The sequence below is a fragment of the Frieseomelitta varia genome, unplaced genomic scaffold, assembly GCF_011392965.1.
Source record: "Frieseomelitta varia isolate USP_RPSP 00005682 unplaced genomic scaffold, Fvar_1.2 scaffold_323, whole genome shotgun sequence".
NCBI lineage: Eukaryota > Metazoa > Arthropoda > Insecta > Hymenoptera > Apidae > Frieseomelitta > Frieseomelitta varia.
This window is the reverse complement of record NW_025110061.1, coordinates 32,689-52,784: the sequence shown is the minus strand read 5'-3', so window position 1 is coordinate 52,784 and position 20,096 is coordinate 32,689. Positions and strand designations below refer to the sequence as shown.

The 20,096-nt window shown below is 36.6% G+C and overlaps 1 protein-coding gene across 1 annotated transcript; it reads right to left on the bottom strand.

The window, feature by feature from the left end:
* Positions 1-3,710: 3,710 nt before the first annotated feature.
* On the bottom strand, positions 3,711-14,903 carry LOC122530043. The gene is made up of 4 exons (XM_043656673.1): positions 14,588-14,903; positions 13,427-13,638; positions 7,687-8,027; positions 3,711-4,838 (listed from the first exon to the last, which is right to left on the bottom strand). Exons 1-4 carry the CDS (start codon positions 14,901-14,903, stop codon positions 4,709-4,711), a joined length of 999 nt encoding a protein of 332 aa, XP_043512608.1. The 3' UTR covers positions 3,711-4,708.
* Between the last annotated feature and the right edge of the window lie 5,193 nt (positions 14,904-20,096).

Here is a 20,096-nt window from a genome sequence, read left to right as displayed (position 1 = left end):
CTCTGGTTTCTTCCGGTTTTTTTTTTCGCTCGTTAAACACTCATAGTTTGAATCGATGCGACAGCTACGACGACCTATTATAACGTTTATTAAAAAGAAAAAAAAAGAAACAAATTTACACTCAGGCCTTGTGCAATTTAGTGGCACATTATGTTTCGCGAAACGTCTAGAAACAACGAACAACGATGTGACAAGTATTATCAATGCAATTGCGTTTGATGGCAAAAGTTCGATGCGTCATGAATTGTTTATGCTGTGATACAGCAGAAATCACTACAGTTTCGTTCGTGCTCGTGATTGCGCGATAATGTAAAAAAGAACGAATTACGCAGTTATTATGTAATTTTCATCAAACTTATTACACAACTTAATGTTTAACATTACTCGATCGAAGGTCATCGACCTCCGCACGCTCGTAGCTCTCAATTATCTTTATAAGAGCAGAAACGAGAGGAACGAATTTTAGCGTGCAGCGAACACAATTTGTTTGCCTCGGTGATTCGTTCATTGATAAAACGAGCACGAACTTGAATTCCGTTTCGAAGCGATCGTCGAAGACCTGTTGAGCCTCGACGATCGCGGATTTCCTCGTAGACCGACAAGAGGCTTGAAAACTTTGTACTTTTTCGAAAATAATTCCGTCCTCGCAGAGAATGTTGAATTACAACATTAAATTTAGAATCCCAGTTTCAACCCATCGGAAAAGATCGATATTGCGCGCGTGAAAGTCGCGTAAACGCAGTGTCATTAATTAGATATAAGATATTAATATTGAACCGGAATAAAATACTTCAAAGTTTTAAATTTTAAGTTTTACGATTTCAAAAAAACAAAGAGGAGAAAAAAGAAAATTGGTTTTCAAACTGGGGTTAACGTGAGCTGATTGAAATTATCACGATGATAAACGACGTAACTGCCACGATGAATCCTTGCCCTCTGTGCAAAAGTCCACATCGTCCATTTACAGCTATGTCTATAAATACCTAAACGCGAAATTATAAGCCCATTTACATAAACGATTAGACGCAAGCCGTGTGCATTCGCGCGTCGGCGATACCACGTCGCGCAGGTAAATGCAAACATTAGGTAATCCAACAGCTGAATGGCTAGTACCGTTCGAATTACATGCAACGTTTGTACAAATCTAGGTGTATACGTACCCGTACTCGCCCTAGAAATCAGAATACATCGTGCACGCGCAAAAGCTGTAGAAAAAATAGAACTTTCTATTCGAGATATCGGCCGTGTCGAAACGAAAGAACAAACGATCTCTACCTGCCTGTGTGATTTAGGCCTATCAGAGGATCATCACGCCCAAGTCGTTCGCTTCTAATCGAATATACCTACGTTACGTACGTTCGTTCCTAGCAACGATTTCTACACACTTACGAGAGACGATAGAAAAGAACGAGAAGGTTGGCAAGACCGGAGGCTTTCTTGCACGATAATTTTAGTAGATCGGTACTGTTAGTGAACTGATAAGTTACAAGTTGCCGGAAGAGAGAATTTTCGTAGTTTCGCAGTTTAATGAGTGCTTAGACGAGATGCGACTGAGTGAAAATTTCGCTAGTTTAACCAGTTGCGCTGGCGGACTGATTGCGGACCATAACGAGTGACCAAACCGTATACAATAATTCCTTTTGAACTCGCTGGTATGATATCACTGGATAGAAATTATTAATAAGTAATATTATTATTATAAATTTTAAATTATTATAACTTTATATATGATAAATATTATTTATTATTATCATATATTATATATAATAAATATTTATTATTATAAATTTATTATTTGTTTTGCCTGGATTATATTTAAATATACTTAAAACTGAGAGAACATTGCAATTTTCGGACAAAAAATTTTCTCGACGTGCGTGGCATGTTATTCCAGCGCAAGAGGTTAATAAAATCAATCGTTACAAACGTTATCAAACATACGCGAAATTTAAAATGACGTATGTGAAAAAAATGTATAGTCCAGTAAGAAAGGCGAGCTTCCATCGACACGTTTCTGTTGCACGACATCGTTAAAATATTTCAAACGAGTCGAATTATTATAAAAAATTATTTTCATCATTCTGATATAATTGTTTCAGCTTTCATTACTCTGACAGGTGTATAATCGAATCGATTAAACTTTCGTCCACATATTTCACGAAAAATTCACCCCAATTCCGATCCGTGTATCCTTGTAAAATTTTTTGAAATTCTGACGTTAATAATATTACATTATTGTATGATTGTATTACAAATAATATTCTATTATTAACTATTGGATATTGCCTCAACGTCGGTAGCTTGTAATTGCACTAATATTAGCTCGATCGTGCAAAAAAGTCCACAAGTCTGGCTGCTGTTGAGAAGACACAGAGAGCGAAACGTATTCTTTCTTTTTCCCAGGTTTTGGTTAGGCGCGTGCAGTGCCTGGACCAGCCAGGAAAGACAAAGGCAATGACGAAATATCTCGTTTACAATCAAAACAATCGGTCAGATTATACGAGTAGAGAGCTTAAACGTCTCATCGTACTTACGATCCGTGAGTAACGAATGGAATTGTCATTCGTACGTGTACTGAGCCCTGGAATTCTTCGACTCGCGCCATCCTTTGGCACGTAACTAACATGTGAACGATAGAACGATCCACGACAGAGTATAGTTTACGAGTGTCATAAGTTCTGTCGTTCTTTTTTTATCGTCGATATTCTCAATGAAAATATTGGTAAAATTCCAGAAATGAAATGAATTCATTGATTAACATTGTCCGTCTCTTGCGTCAATTTGACACATTTTTCTTATGAAATGTTATATTATTTTGTAGTAAAAGATAAACATTTGTTGTTTCCCACGTATTGAGTTATTCGATCGTGTTATTGTAATATTCGTTTTATAAGCACTTGACAGGCTGTAATTTTGCCTTATAATTTTGAATATGTTCAACCAAAAAGATATGTCTGTAAGATATTCGCTTAGATCAAGTCATCAGACTCCAAAAAAATAGCAGGAAAATTAAAAATTTATCTATAGAGCGTCATTATTCAGCGTCATGCTTGTTTTAAAGATACTTGTGTATGGATACTTACAATTTTGAACGTAAATTGTAACAAACGAATATCACATATCCAAAACAAATGATACATAACAAAACTAAAGAAAATAAAAAAATGAACACCTACACATGAGAGTAGGATTTATATGGGTTTTAAACTCAAATTTAGAAAGCAGATATTTCACTTATCTTTAGTAGAGTAAGAGTTTGCAAATTCCTTTTTAATATTAGTTCTCTCTTTAATTCTTTTTTAATTCTTAATTCTTGTTTGGTATTAGTTCTTTTAATATTTTAGTAATTTTTTTTAGTACTAGTTCTTTAGAGAGCAACAAAATAAACAAAAGAACATGAAATAAAATGAATCAGATTAAGATATTTAAATAGATAAAAGAATAGTTAAGCATAGTTAAGATAAATATAGGTATAGAGTAAAGCAAAGTAAGTTAACAAATGTATTACATGTAGAAATTTATGATAAATACAATGTGAAAATGTGCAGTGTTAAGAGATGTATGTAAAAATCAAAGTTAATTTATATGAAAATGTACAACGTGCAGTGTTAAGAGAAAGCAATGTAAAAACCAAAGTCAATTTCAAGGCCAAAGAGGCTAAAATAAATATATACATACATACTATTAATTCTTTTATTAATAGTAGTTTAGTAGTTTTTTTAGTATTAGGTCTTTCATTAATTCTTCTTTAGATATTAATTCTCTTTATCATTGCGTGAGATCGACATGACACCAAGCAGCGGAAACGAGAGACGGACGATTTTCACTGGAATTCTAAACGAAAACCGTTTCAGAAATCATAATCTCGAGCCGTAAAAGGAACGACAGAACTTACGAGCCTTTTAAAACCTAATATATACACCTGGCTATTTGCACGAATGGACGCGGAGTCGCTCAGCGTCCTCCGCGTCTCTTGCAGACACCGGCGTCTGTTCGAACGTGGAGACGTTCAAACATTCCCGACAGAGATTAGACTCGATCATTTCCAGAGCGTTCCTCACGCGGAGATGACAGTGCTCGCGTCGCAATGGCCGCGGTTTCTCGGAAAGTTTTCCCACCGCGAGAGCTCGAGAACTCGAGAGAGAGAGAGAGAGAGAGAGAGAGAGATAGAGAGTTGGAAGGAAAGTACTTGCTGGATCCCCAGGGCGACTTCCGGCTTGTGTCTGCGAAGTTGCCGGCCAGACTTGAAAAAAATTCCGAACGCCCGTGCGAACTTTCGAAACCCCTCTCGTCCCCATCGACGTGCTCGTGCTCCATCGAAGACGTTTCGTCTCCTCTTCGAAGATACGCTTAATTATCGGCCGTTTCACGGCGGCCAGTTCGGAACTGTTCACGTTTCTAATTCCGTCCGGACGCGATCGAAGGAAGGTGGAAGCAGAAAGAGGGAGAGAACAAAGAAAGAAAGAAAGAGGAGGAAGATCGGTGGACACGATCGTACCGAAGTCGATCGAGAGATTTTTGTCGCCCGGAACTTTGACGGGCTTTCGTTGCAATTCTTCTCTTCGAACGGTCGCGAACAGAGAGACAGTGTTGTCTTCGGTTTTTTGTTTTCTTTCTTTTCTTCGGGATACGAGCGATTTTTGGGAATTGTGCTCGACCCCGTCCCGCGTCATCGCTTTCTCGACCGTCATCGCTCTATCGGCCGGGCTTACATCAAACTGCACAATGCTATCCCGTTCTCGAACGCCGACTGCAGCGCGGTCGTCTCCATGCAGAACGCCCCGTCCTCGTACATCGTCGCGATTCTCTGCTGCTGCACGCGGCTCTCGCTCTGCGATCTGAAATGTGAGGCGTGAGGCGTCAGTTACTTTCGAAATAGAGTCGAGGAAAAGTGTCGTCTGAAGATGAGATTCACGAACGAGTAAATCTTACGAGAGATATTTCGCAACTTAACTGGTACTACTGACGATTGAAGCATAAAGACTTTATGGAAGAAAACATAGGGAGCAAAGTTTATAATAAAACGAAGAGCACAAACCTCTATTCGTGTATTTTATAAAAATTATTCAAATCACTGGGAAATATATATAATGTGGTAAATCTGCAGAATTGTACTTTGAGAAGTTATAAATTGGTCGTGTATATTTTGACCATTTTGATAATTCTAGTGTTGATCCATTCGGTGCTGATGAATATAGAAAAAATAAAGAAATAAAATAATAGTATGGAAAAAATAGAAATGTAAGATAATATTATGGAAATTATTGTAATTGTATCATATACAATAATTAGAGAACAATATACAATATATTGTATTATTAGAGTACTCTATTATTTTTCTATTATATATCTAAATATTGTATTATATATAATAATTAGAAAAATAAGATAATATTATGGAAATCATTGTAATTGTATCATATACAATAATTAGAGAACAATATACAATATATTGTATTATTAGAGTACTCTATTATTTTTGTATTATATATCTATTAGAGTTTACTATTATTTTTCTATTATATATCTAAATATTGTATTATATATAATAATTAGAAAAATAAGATAATATTATGGAAATTATTGTAATTGTATCATATACAATAATTTGAGAACAATATACAATATATTGTATTATTAGAATATTCTATTATTTTTGTATTATATATCTGTTAGAGTTTACTATTATTTTTGTATTATATATCTAAATATTGTATTATATATAATAATTAGAAAAATAAGATAATATTATGGAAATTATTGTAATTGTCTCATATACAATAATTCGAGAACAATATACAATATATATTGTATTATTAGAATATTCTATTATTTTTGTATTATATATCTGTTAGAGTTTACTATTATTTTTGTATTATATATCTAAATATTGTATTATATATAATAATTAGAAAATTAAATAATATTATGGAAATTATTGTAATTGTCTCATGTACAATAATTTGAGAACAATATACAATATATTGTATTATTAGAGTATTCTAACTAATTATTATAATTATTATTGTACAATATATTGTATATACAGGTATATACTGAAATAATTTTTAAGTTACGCGTTTAAGGAAAAATATCATACAACTTTTGTATTAAACAATTTTTCATTAAACGCATAAAAGCATGCAAGTGAATCACCCTGTATACTGTATAATACAATTAATATATTATATAATTATTACAATATTCTAATAATGCAATTATATACAATCGTATACTATATTGTTAAAGTATTGTATCAGAATATTGTAGAATCTGCGTAAAAAGTATTGCAAAAGAGTGTTATCTGTTTCGAGAGAAGAAAAAAAAAAAATACTTTAGTTCGAAGTGGATTGACAGAATTTCGGGACGAGTCCTGAATCTAAATTGACCTTTTCCAAATTCACCTTTCGTTAATTCCTTAATTCGAGTTAATCGAATCCCTCAATAATTTTAATCCTGTAATAATTCAGCAATTCAAACCGAATGATCAGATAATCAGTCATAAAATCGGAAATTACCGATTAATTACGTGTTTCTCTACAGTAAATTTACTGAATTCTTTCGTATCGAGAAAAGAAATTAAACAGTCCAGAGAAACTGACGATCGTATTTTAGATTCGTGCTCTCTAAAATATCCTCTCGTTCGCAATTGTGTCTTCGCGTGTTGCAAGCTCCGTTAACGAGGATCTTACGTGTTCTCCTCATTGCTTTGGGATTTCATTGCACACGTGTATCATGTTCACTCTGGTAACGTGCTCGACGGGTCTATTTAGGACAACGAGCAAGAGGGAATTCAAGATTTGGTTGATTCTTTTTTCTTTTTTTCCTTTTTTTTTTTTTTGTAAAGCACTGGATCGAAGAGGTAATTGAATAACTTCGGAAAGACGAAGTTCGAGGAACAACGTTATAACTTGCACCCCGCGTTGCGAGATTAATTCGAGATTAAACTAGCACCCTCCTTTCAAACTCCTTTTAAGTTGCTTTTAAATGGGAAAAGAATTTGATGAGCAATTAACACTTTATCTTCCAACGATCCGCATGCAAATAATGTCGTATTTGCATTTGCAACTGCTTGCAAAGTTAACGAAATAACATTAAAATTATAAACAACATTATATACAATGTTACAAGTAATAATAACCAAATAATATATAAATAATTGATAAAATTATGAATAACATTAAAATTGTAATTTTACGAAACTTGGAAACGTGAAATGTTTATACTTGTCAAAGAAACAAATTTCTATACATTTCAATTTCTATGTCAAAGTTCTATTTATTTCCTTTATAAACGTTTATTCGCGAGCAAATAATTCAGTTCCGTCGCAAAGATTTGAATTCATACAAAAATCACTATTTCCATTAAACGGAAGAAAAGTCGTGTAAAACCACAGCGACGTCCTCGAATTTTCTGTAACGCGCGAAAACGTTACAGACAAAGAGGTCGCGGAATCACGCGTGAACGTAAATCAACCTCGCCGCGAGCCGAAAGGTGAATTCGATTCGCGTTAACCGAGGGAGAAAGCGCCGCGTCCGGCGATTTCTACTCGAATCAAATTCACCCGGTACGATGCCCAAGGGTGTCGTCGAGACACGTGGTCGTCCACGGAAACGAGCGTCTGAATTATTTGTCCCGACTTCCTTCCCGGCCGTCGTGCACGAGGCACACATCCGGGAAACTCACCTGGGAGGCATAGCTCGCGCGCGTTGTTGCGTCCTCACTTGCTCCCTCGAGATTTGCTGGTTCGATAGGTAGCTACTGTCTCTGAGAACGGTCCCTTGATGATGGTGGTGATGACCGATCGACCTCTCGTTGTTCTGAGAAAGCGACAACTGCGCCAGATACTCTCTGAGCTCCGGCTGGCTGGCCAGCAGCTCGCGACGCACGTGAACGTTCTGCGCTGTGGGCGTCGTCGTCGTCGTCGTCGTCGATGAGTCCGACCACGGCGGGGGTGGCGTGTGCGATCGCGATATCATGGCGTATTTGTGGCACAGGTACTCCTCGTAAGTGGGTGGCAAACCGGTCTGAAACCGATCAAAGCCACATTGGTTTCTTTTTACCTGTAATACAGGGTGTCCGTACAAAGTCTCTTTACAGTGTTAAAAATTTATTACAAAGGCAAATTTGCCCGGGAAAGACAGACAAGTGGAAGTTATTAGAAAATGAGACGTATGTATTTAAGTTTTTTTCTATTTGTCTAATTTGGTCGTCCACTCCTTCCTGTTGTCGAACACTGTCCCCTGTCTCCATAAATTTATAAACAATCGTCGCGAGTTTCGAATTCAGTTGCCAAATAAAACAGGAAGCTTAAACCCTTCGAATTCATCGTGATTTCGATTTCAGACTTCTGTTCCGTTGTAATCCAGCGGCGATTATATTCGTTAATGATGCAGTGACGAGAGACAGTTTGTCGTTAATTATTCGTATTGTTTCCGTGTAATTAGCTAAATCTCTGTCGCGAGGAATTAAAAGGCGAGGGAAGATGGCAGATTCCACTGAAACATAGTCGAGCTGTAATTACAACCACCGACAATGGTGATACGTTATTCACACAGTTTCGTTATTTGAAACGAGTAATGAGTAAGAATAAGGCGGTGGTAAGGATCATTGAAGGAGGTCGATGTGGATGTTGTTATTATTTTGCTTCGTAGCAAGAAACGTGTTCCGAGAATTCTAGTATTTAACTTTACAGAAGAAACTTCAAAGAGTTAACAAGAAACTCGTGCAGCCGAGTTGGCACCCTAGAATTTTACGCTCGAAAGTACGGGATTAATTTGCAATTCATTTTGCGAATGTTAATTCCCTCGTCAATTTGTTGTTCAACGAACACGGGTGCAGTTGCTCGAGATGTAAGACTGTTGCTCATTGACGTATTTATTCTGCCAAGGTTGCAACTCAGCCAGGTTGCTTCCTTCGTGAATTTGATTCTCGTTCTCACCAACCACGACGCTACTCCATATAAACATACTAAAACAAATAATTCCTCGATTCGTAAGAAAAGTCTGATAATCTCAGTTTTACATTTATACGATGCGACAATAATATTGTATATATTTGATAATATTGGACAACATTATTGTATGTATTTGGTTATGTTGATAACGTTGACGACGTAAGGTTACGCAGATCAACTCCAACGTAGTTAATTCTACTTCATTTATCAAGAATCATAGAACGATATTATTGACAGAATTATTGATTGATAATATTATATATATAGCAATGTTGCATGTATTCAATAACATTGATAACACATGGTGACATAAAGTTACATAAAGTAAAATTATTCTACTTTACTTTTTAAAAATCATAAACAGAATTATTGATAGAATTATTGATGAACGATATTGTGTATACAGCAATATTGCATGTATTTAAAATATTAACATTGATGATGTAAGGTTACATAGATCAACTTCGACGAAGTGAATACTGTTTCACTTCTCACCAATCATAGAACGAATTATTAAAAATCACAGACAGAACTGTTGATTAATAATATCCCATGTATTTAATAATATTGATAACATTGATGGTTACACAGATTCAACAAAGTTAATTCTACTTCATTTCCCAAAAAATACACGTGCCATTCCTACGACCTTCTTCTACTCGGAAATACTTCCTTGCTCCAAATCACAAAAATTGCAAATCCACGAATTCGATTTCCGAGTTATCCGATTAATTCGGTGGATGCAAAACAAAGGAAGAGAGAGAGGGGGGGGGGGGAAGGAAGTCGAATCGATAAAATGGCAACTAAGGACAGTGTGGCAACGGGCTCGGGAGGACTCCAAGTGTCCTGGCGTCGTTACCGAGACTTTCAAGTGGGTCGCCATCGAGGGTGGCGGTGTTTTTTCGCGGTGGGTGGCCGCGACGTGGCACGAAAATTTATGTATCGCCCGGCGCCGCGGAACTATGCGGTCGAAATGGCTGGCCAGAAAGCTGAACGGTCCTCCAGTCGAGGAGCAGCTCGAAGAATTTGCCTTTGCCTCTTTTGTTCCTTCCACCCCCTCCCCCCTCCTTCCCTCCCTCTCCCCCTTTCTCTCTTCCTGCTACTTTAACACTAAAATTATTGATCAAAGCACAAGATTCCCATCGGAGACATCGAATTTCAAAAAATAAAGTAAATTTATAAATGTCGTTTTGTTGATACTGTACAAAATTATCGTCACTAGATGGCAATGTTTATTGAATCTGAATGAAACGATATGATCCCCGTTATTTTAGAAAAAATTATTTAAATCTTCAAAAACACACTGTCACGCCATCAGAGATTAAAATATTGATCATTTTTGGTAGTCCTAGTATTTTAAAGAACGTAACGGAGTGAGCGATCTACCGAGAATTCGAGCGACCATCTTCCCCTCCGACCGTTCGTGGAGTCCAGCTTCGCTCTCGTTGAAAACGAGCCGAGACGGCTGATTATTCGAATAATCGAATATTCAGTAAACAAGACTCGAGCCAGCAGAGTGGATCGGGCGTTTTGAATATTCAAGCATTAATTTCATCCCGCCGCTGGATTACTCGCGCACCGACCAGTCACACACCATCTCCGAGCGAAATTCAAATTCGTGCCTTTCCGATTCGAAGCTCGTTCTCGAATCCGACGGAAACGTAAATCACCAGGCTCGTTCCAGCCTCGAATTCCTTTTTTTAATAACAGATGAATGATTGCGAAGGGCGGACGAATCGAGAGATTATTTAAAATATATATATGAACATTTGTATACATATATATTCGGTTGCAATCATCGAGGAATTAGGGCGGCTTCGAGATAGCCGGAGCATCGATTTTACGGATTGCACCTGCGGTTGTTTTAATTCCCGAACTGTACGCCGAGCCTCCGTCGAGAACGATGGCCTGGTTTTCTTGAATTTCGTTGATCGTCGATTAAACGACACGCTGAGAGAGAAGAGAAAAGAAAAGAAATAGAAGACATTCCCTTCCTTCCGTGAAGAAAATGAAATTTCCTCAGCTCGGTTCTCCTCTCCGATGTCTAATTGACAACTCGAACGCGCATTTAACACTGGAACTATCAAGAACTAAAGTATAAAAATTAAGTCGAAGAAATTAGAATGCAAGGAGTAGGAAAAGATTTATAATACGATAATGAACACGAACTTTTATTCGTATATTTTACAAAAGCCACTCGAATTTCTAAAAAAATGTAACATTGTAAATCCACAAAATTACTCTAAAAAAATTATAAATCGGTCATTTTGGCCGCTATGGTAGTTCTAGTGTTAACGGGGATTTAAGGGAGGAATCGAGCGGTCGATTGCAGATACGTGTCTGACCAGCAGCGAGTTTTACTACTTTGCGGTCTACTGTGGCGATTCTGTGCCCATTGTCTGACTAGAGCGCGTCGTTACTACTCAACAGTTAAGGGGATATTCTAGCGTGAAGTGCATGTTCTTTTAACTTTGTTAAGTAATTTTTCTGCAAAGAAACTATTATACCTTTTGCAGTCAAATTGGCAAAGTTTATTTGTACGTATTTCGACGACGTTTTAAAATTTTTTGGGACAAAAACAGTTGAAATTAGTGGCACTGCATACTCTCAAACATGGTCGCTTTTAAAAAAGGTCGTCCCACGGTGTACATGATTCCGACCATTCTGCTTGTCGGAAATAAAAAAACGTGAATGTTCCTCAATTAGTACAAGTTTGGCTATAGCAGGTACCAAAACGAAAGAAAAAGTCGGTAATTAAAAAAGTGGCGATACTTTGAAGTTTATTCGATTATCGATTTTTGCATGTTTTTGTTAAACTTCGGAAGCCTAAAAAAATATAAAAAATAAAATTTTTTGGTTGAGTCTGATAGGGGCTATAGTCACACATGTACTAAACGCGTACTTAAAATTTTGAGTCAATTGGTCAAGTAGATTTTGAGATATCATGGATACCGTTTTGAAAAACGTAGTTTCCAGAAAATTATCTTCAAAGTTTAGTATTGCGGTAACAATGACGCTGGTCCTTCAAACAACCATAACTTCGTTAATTTTAGAAGTTCACTTGTAAGGTTATAGAAATTTATTTTTGAAACTATGTCCTTTAAGAACATGCAAAAAGAAATCGATTTTTTCAAAAGTTCACACTAGAATACCTCCTTAAATTGCAGGTGAATGCAAGGCGGTTTCTAATTTCATCGTCGTGTCGTCGATACATCCGTTCGGTTGGCAATTTCGAACCTTCGTGTTGCGTTCCTTCACGGCGACAGCGTCATCGAACACAACTGGTGACAACCATTTTGATGAAAATTAAAATATACACGTGCTTTCGACGAAGTATCGTTAAGATCTGAATTTCGGGACAATGAACACGCGAGTAAACGGACCGAGCATTGTTTCGTTGTTTGGAATTTGATTAACAACGAAGGCTTTCGTTTATCCGGCATTTTATTTGAGAAATGCATGATTTATTTGCCTAACAATGGAGCTTCGACGACAATATACCCTGTAATGTCGAATGGCTCGAGTGACAAAGGACTTGGCGGTGACATTCGTTACTGGCGACTTCGTACGAATGAATATTTAATAATCAATATTAAATCGTAGCGAATAAATCGAGTAATTCAACAATCATCGTGTATATAATATATTATTATAGAGTTACAGACGAAATATTAAATACTCCGCTTCTATCCAAAACTTTTGCGACCAAATCTTCCAAATTTTGCACTTCGATTGATTTTCGAATTCGATTAACCCGCGTGCTCGCCTTTTCTAATGCTCATTTGCAAATTTTCTCCTTCAAGGCCGTCTCTCTGTCCACCTTCTCATCCAAATTTTCAAACGTTGAATTATTATAGAACAACGTTCATTGAACTACGATCATTCAACTTCGTGACTTATAAATGCACTCTCTGTTATTTTATTTCGGTGAAAAATTATTTTCAGTAACGCAAGGAACAAAAGGAATGTATACGGTCGAGCCGAGTTTAATTTCACCTGTTCCACACATGAGCTCTAACGTGTCCAGAGTTTTCTGATACAGATTAATTTACCAGTGGCAACGTAACTGTGAAACGCAAAAAAAAAAAAAAAGGAGGCACGGTGTTTTGCGTTTAAACGAACGCAAATTTATCGGAGAACGAAACAGTTGTTATTCACGAGGAACTTCGTTAAGGGGTCAAGACAGTGTGAAATTTTCAAAAAATCGATTCTTTTCGTTTTGTTTTAAATAGTAGTTCGAAATAAATATTTGAAATAATTGTTTCCTCTTCTAATGTTGCTTCTTATAGTTCACCACAAAAGCTCATGTCAATCAGACATGTAGGTTTCTTTCACTCCAAAGTATACGTAATTTTTAGACCCGTCACACTATCCTGCCCTCTTAAAAAAAGCATAATCACGTTGGTCGTGTTTCCCCTGTTAGAGAAAATCCATTTCCTACGGGGAGGGAGACTGATAATAATCACTTACCTGCCACGTTTTCGAGATCGCCACGTCATAGGTGGGCGGCGGCGACACCATAGAAGGAATGGCGTAAACGGGTTGCGATCTACTTTGCGCGTTTAATTGACTATTTCCGGTTTCGTTGGCGCTCGCGTTCGGCGTGTCTGGAATGGTGGCGTACAGCGCCTCTGGTATAGTGTTCTCTCGAATCCCGCCGCCGAGTATGCTCGAGCCAGAGTCTGCAACGAAACGTCAAACGATTAAAAAGAAAAGAAGAAGAAGAAGAAAAAAAAGAACACAGAGAAAAGAATTTCACGTTTGAAAGAAGAAAAGAGTATCGTGTCAGACGATCGTCGATCGTTGGTGTCGAATGTCAGAAATGTTTCTCACTATCGCGTGACTCAGAGACGATTCCCATTTTGACAAAAAGAAAAGAAATATTCCACTCTGCGAAACACGCAATTAGAATGAAAATATTTTTCCGACGAATTTTCCTAACGAGATTTTCAGGTAGAAGCGAGAGAGAAACGGGGAGAGAAATCACTTTTCCGCGAAAACTCGCGGATTAATACGTTCGTATTGAAAAGCTTGAAACCCGAAAGTCGTTCTAGATTCTACGATTTAAATTTCGCGAAATATTCATTCAAATTTATACGCGGAACGTTCTGAAAATTGCGCGGAATTGTGCGGAGCGTGATTCTTACAAAAAATATCTGTATCTTTTCAACAATTATGAAACAATTGTGAAATTTGAAATTCATCGCATCAGTGAGTTTGATCATTGTAGTGTCAAATTGTAGGTACAATGGCTTGTTCCATTCAGAACAACGGTAACGTTCTTCAACGTTGAATCTTGAAAACTTTGAAACAATCATAAATTCACGTACGAACGCTCTAAACCGTCGAAACAAATTCTACGATCTAAATTTCATAAAACATTCATTAAAATTTACGTTATAAAAATTGAAAGCGAGACGTAAAGATTTGGCCAGAAAACCTCGAAAATACAAACGAAAAAAACGATCTTGAAATTGCGAGACTGTCACGGATCCATACGTGAACAAATAAATCGTGTAGGAATTATACAAAAAAACTGTGTCGAGGAGACGCATAGTTCGAGAGTGGTTCCATAAATTGATTAAATTAGATTACTGATTGATGAAATTAGAAATTTTGGCTTGCACCAACCTATGTAAGTGTAGTGGGACTCCGCTCTGTCTGCGCTTCGGGTCCTCCTCGAGTGATTCAATCGCTTCTCGTGTTTGCTACTTTTCGTAACCGGTCTTGCTTGTTCTGTCACCGAGCTGCAGCTTCCTGTTTCGGAACTTCTGCTCTTCCCACGGGCGTCGTCTTGTTGTTTCTTGGCAGCCCGCCCGTCCGACTTGCCGCCCTTCGACTTTGGTATTCTGATCGTGAGCTTCCTCGAGGACAGGGCGCCATTCCGTGATTTTGGCAGATCCACCACAACTCCGCACCCGCACACTGGCGCGTTTTCGTTAGGCATTCTGTAAGAAGAGAAACGAAAAATTCGGAATCGAATATTTCCGATCGTCGCTCTACGGTATTTTACCTAAATTGCGGACGTTTGTAACCAACGAATTGGTTCAGAAAAAAAGAATTTATCTTTCCATACACTTTATATTATTTGTATTCTTGTGTCTTTTAATCTTCTGTCAAATAAACGTAAATATCTAAAATTTAGTTGTAACACTTATTGACTGAAGGAGTAGGAAAATTATAGCATACTAACTTTTAGAAATAATGTTGAGACGATTAGCATTCTAAAAATGTGTGAATACGAAGGTAATTGATAATGTATTGAATTTTAAAACGAAAGACCTGTCATTGTGTATTTGCAACGAAGTATGAAATTTTCACGTTTATCTGACGCGAATTAACAGTGAAAAAAATGCCCTTATCCCTTTGTGCTTGTATCGTAAATTCGCTTGAAAAAAAAAGAACATACTTTAGTATTTTAATGTAAATCGCAATAAATAGAATATATATTTACGAACGTCAATAAAATCAACTTACATTTCCGCTATAAATAAGGCCAATGGGTGCAAGGTTTTCACCACCCACGCTGAACATATTTCATCAAATTAACTTTTAATAAAATTCAACATTACGTTTTCGATTCTTCTCTGTACTGGGTGTTCTGTTTATCTCGCCAAATGGAAATCTCGTAAAGGATTAACGTTGTAGAAAAAGAAACATTCCTGTAAAAGTTTCTATAAAGCGGCACATTATGCGATACTAATGGTATTTTCACGACTGATGGAGAATATTTCAACGTCAAGTTGATTTTTTTAGATGGACTCGTATAATTTCGACTATATTAATTTATTTATGTTGAAGAATCGTTGGCTTAGGAGATATTTTCACTTTAATCTTTTAAAGCTTATCGCATCGAAAAAGGAAGGAATCTTCTGTTTCACCACTCCATGCAAAGAAAAACGTCATTAATACTATACATAATGTGTTTATATTAACCAATTTCTTCAGGAACAATTCAATTCCTTGCCTCAAATATTTCCATTTTACGGGATAAACACCCTGTATACAGTGGCACGTATCTGAAACGAAAATATGTCTTCGCGTCGCGGCTTTAATTACCGACAGACCTTCCAATAATAATTACTCTGCCAATGATAATTATTTTCATCTTCTACGAAAAGGTTAAAGAGCGTCGTAATTCGATCGTAAACGAAACGGACTGCAAAAAATCTGCAGTCTCGAAATTTCAAATTTCTCGTCGCTACCATTATGGTATCACGAGAATTTGCAACAAGAATATTTCACGTCGAACTGGAAAACTTTTATTCTCCCATAAAAAGGAGAAACTCTTTCGTCTGTATTTTCTGGAGACCATTTTGTGCCATTAAATTTCCTGGCCTATCTACGTAAACTACATAGACCACGTAATACGTTCGTTGCATTTCGCAAACGTAATACACATTACGTAGCTGAATCTTATCGTGTGCATAAACAGTAAATAATAGTATAAACGATAGAAATAAAATATAAGTAAAATATATAATATTTATCATAGAAAGTATATAATATTTACCATGGAAAGTATATAATATTTATCATAGAAACAGCAAAGTATAAATAAAGTATGACATTGAGTTAAAAATAGTATTTTTAAGTAAAATTAGTATTTTTTATTAGTATTAAAAACAGCAGTAAATAAATACTAATATAAAAATTAGTATTTTTTATATTATATAGGTGAAATAATGAAATAAAAGAACGTGTTTCTTTCTGACACAGTTTCCTAACAATCAACCAGCTTTCGTCTAATTAAATATTCACTATCATTAAAGACTTGCCTCGATAAATATTCATTCAATAATTTATATCGTTAAATATAATCGACTTACTTACGCTACGAAATGAACGACGTATTTTTAAATATTTCGAGGGCTTAAATTGATCAGCCGGCGACGTCAGAAGTCTGAGTCGATCGTACAATCGGCTGCAGCTTCGCTTAAAAGCCAACTCGCGAGGCTCCGATCCACTTATCGGAACAATTTGCCAGTGTTAATCACGGAAAATAGCATGACCCAAGCATCCGAAATCCCCCCTCCCTTTGCCCCTCCTCTTTCGAGATTACTGCCGGAATTAATCGGAACCACGAGTGGCAGCGGAGTCGGATCGCGAATTGGCCAAATTGAACGGCATTTCACCGGAAGCGATATCGTTCAACGAATGCTTGACATCGATACTTCACCTCGGCTTCGGTCAGGTCCGTGTTTCGGGTATAATAATCAGCCGGAATAACACGACACACGTTATTAGGCGGGACCGCGCTTATTCCGGACGCCATTAATAACAGACTGATAATAAACCCTAATTGAAGTTGCTGCGCTCTTGACTGTTCGCTCTTGACGCCTGTGAACCCGATTAGGCGAACTCGCCGGTGGAAAAAACCGATTCCCTCGTGGAAAGATCGCCGCGAGGCTGCTCAGCCGGTGGCTGGGTCATCGTGAATTGTGCGCGGCACAATAAGGAAAAGGGAGATAATTGTACAAAGGGAAGCCGCGGTAGAACTTACAAGTGATCTGCAACGATTTTTTAAATTCACCGTCAATCAATGGCTTTTTCCAAATAGTTTTTCGATGGGGATCTGTGAACAAGGAAAAAGAGAAACTGCGAGTAGAATTTACGACAAGGGGCCATTGGAATGATTTTCCTCGAGCGTTGTATCGAGCCAACCAATAGCTTTTTCTAATGGTATTCGTGGAAGATTGTGCAATTCGCGAAAATTCTCTCTTTGAGATGGTTGATTCGTGGAAATACCTTGCCACGTTGTCAGATCTGAGACGAAACCCAGACTTTCGTTTAGAGACGTGAGAATAAATTTATCGAAATAAATATTTGCAAGCAATCTTGTGTTCTTTTCACAGCACTTTGAAAAAGCGAGAAACTGGCAAAGATAGAAATCAATCTCTTGACAATCTCTTGACCATCTTGCAAATACTCACATTCAGATGTGATTCGGTTGCAAGATGATAGACGAGAGTATCTACAATGATTCCATCATCTGTGATCATTACAGTTATTCGCGATGAAACGTTAAAAAGCTTCTTGTCTTTAGGTTCGTCAACTTGAAACGAATAATTTCGCAATCCGTATCGCGCCATTGTGAAAACTGCTTGTATAATAAAATCCATCGAAATCCTAACATACATCGAGGTACGAAATTTTTCCAAAGATCGGAGACGGTATCGCCTATACAGACGTACGAAAATTTAAGCCTAACTTCGATTGAAACTTCGTGAAACGGGACAGACTGTCCAGTAAGCCATAAACTCGATCCTATTCGACGTCCACCGAGGTAATCGTTTTCGAGTTGCTCGTAGTAGTTCTCGGCGATATAATGAATCGATAATCGTACTCGCCGAGAGGGTTGAGAACGTCTGTCTTGTTCAGTTAATTATTCGATACTCGTGAAAGCCTGAGTTCTCCGTTTCTCGGCTGTGACGTACGAAAGGGACCCGAGAGAAAGAGAGAGAGAGAGAGAGAGAGAGAGAGGCTCGACGTTCGTTGGAAAATCGGGCGCTTTGATCCACAGAGATTTAAAGGCGTGATTTACTGGGGACTCCGAAAAGGAGTCGCTTTCTTTCTTTCTTCCTTCCAGCCTTTGTCCGCGCTGCCTCGCCGGAACAATGGCCCCGATCCTTTTACAACGCTCCGGGCCCTCCTCCCTTTTTCGTTAATTTGTCTTTGAACGAAGGATTCGTCGCCGCGTCGAAGCGTTATCGCGCGTTTTCCAGGCCTCTGTGCGACCCTCGTCGGGAAATATTTCCGTGTTCGCCGGCCGAACCGATGAAACGAGTCAGCCAGAAAGTGTAGAACTTTGTCTCTCTCTTTCTCTCTCTGTCGTCTCTCCACTGTCTTAGCACGTTCACTGTCCTACGTATCCATGCATATGTGGATGCATGCTTTGTTGGTACCATGATGTTTTTGTGTGTGTATATATGTATATATATTACACTTTTTAGTTTATGTTTTGCAAAACAGTTTGTTTGGTATAATATTTTATAAAATTTTGTTCGATACTTATTCTGTAAATTGTTCAATAAATGTTAATCTTTAGAGAATATAATGATGCATTTTTATTTTTATATTATAATACATTTTTATTGTATACGTATAATACATATTTATTGTATTTTATATTATTATACATATACAGTTGTATAAATATTCAGACATAGATATTTAAAATGTCGCAAATCAAAATCGATGATAAACTTTGATTCATTTCAAAGCAACTGTATATATATATATATATATATATGGAATTTCATAGGTAAAATAAATATGATAATATTCTACAGATATAGGATAGTATATTCTATAAATATAGTATAGTATACTGATATTATATTCTATAGATATAGTATAGTATAGTGATATTATAGTCTGACTACTTGTATTCATATTTAATTTAAGAAATTTTGTACATATTTTTTATTACTATGATATCTGACTAATATCTGTTTAATTCACGTATAAAATTCTGTATATATCTTTTATTAATATGAAATTTGACTATTTGCATTCATATTTATTTTACCTATGAAATTCCATATATATATATATATATATATATATATATATATATATGTACAAAAAAATAGTGTTCAATTTTGTCCTCTTTCATTTTTTCATAGTATCTACCACTTTTACGAGAAAGAACGCTAGACAGTAAATTCGTACATTGGAAAATCTAATATTACATGTAGAATGTTTATATTATGGAATAAATATTAATTAGAATGTTGATGGAATATTAATTTTGTAATTTGTAACAAGTGTAACTCTAGGAATGTGTTGTGGAAATTAATATTTACAGAATATTAGTTTTCTAAGACATTAAACAGAGATATTTAGTGCAGAGTTGTTCACACTGATATTCACTTTATTGAACTTTTGAAATTCAGTGACATTTTCACTCGTTTTCCACTGATATTCAAAATCCAATAAAATGGCGAAAAAAGATTGTCCGTCCAGGTTTTGGTAAAGGGGAGATTTCAATCTTCGAATCCATTGTAGATTCAGTCATGAAAACGATTTTTCACTGCTTTTATATACTATGAAAATTTATAACGAGAGGAAAAGTGTCAATTTATTTTCGAGGAGGAAAATGTCTTCATTTTTCCACCCTCTACGTGACATAAAAACA

Excerpts from the sequence above, each read along its gene's own strand:
- LOC122530043 (XM_043656673.1), bottom strand. The coding sequence starts at position 14,903 with ATGCCTAACGAAAACGCGCCAGTGTGCGGGTGCGGAGTTGTGGTGGAT. Across the intron at positions 13,639-14,587 it reads GTCCCACTACACTTACATAG|ACTCTGGCTCGAGCATACTC; the intron begins GTTGGTGCAAGC and ends GTTTCGTTGCAG. Across the intron at positions 8,028-13,426 it reads CGATCTCGAAAACGTGGCAG|ACCGGTTTGCCACCCACTTA; the intron begins GTAAGTGATTAT and ends GATCGGTTTCAG.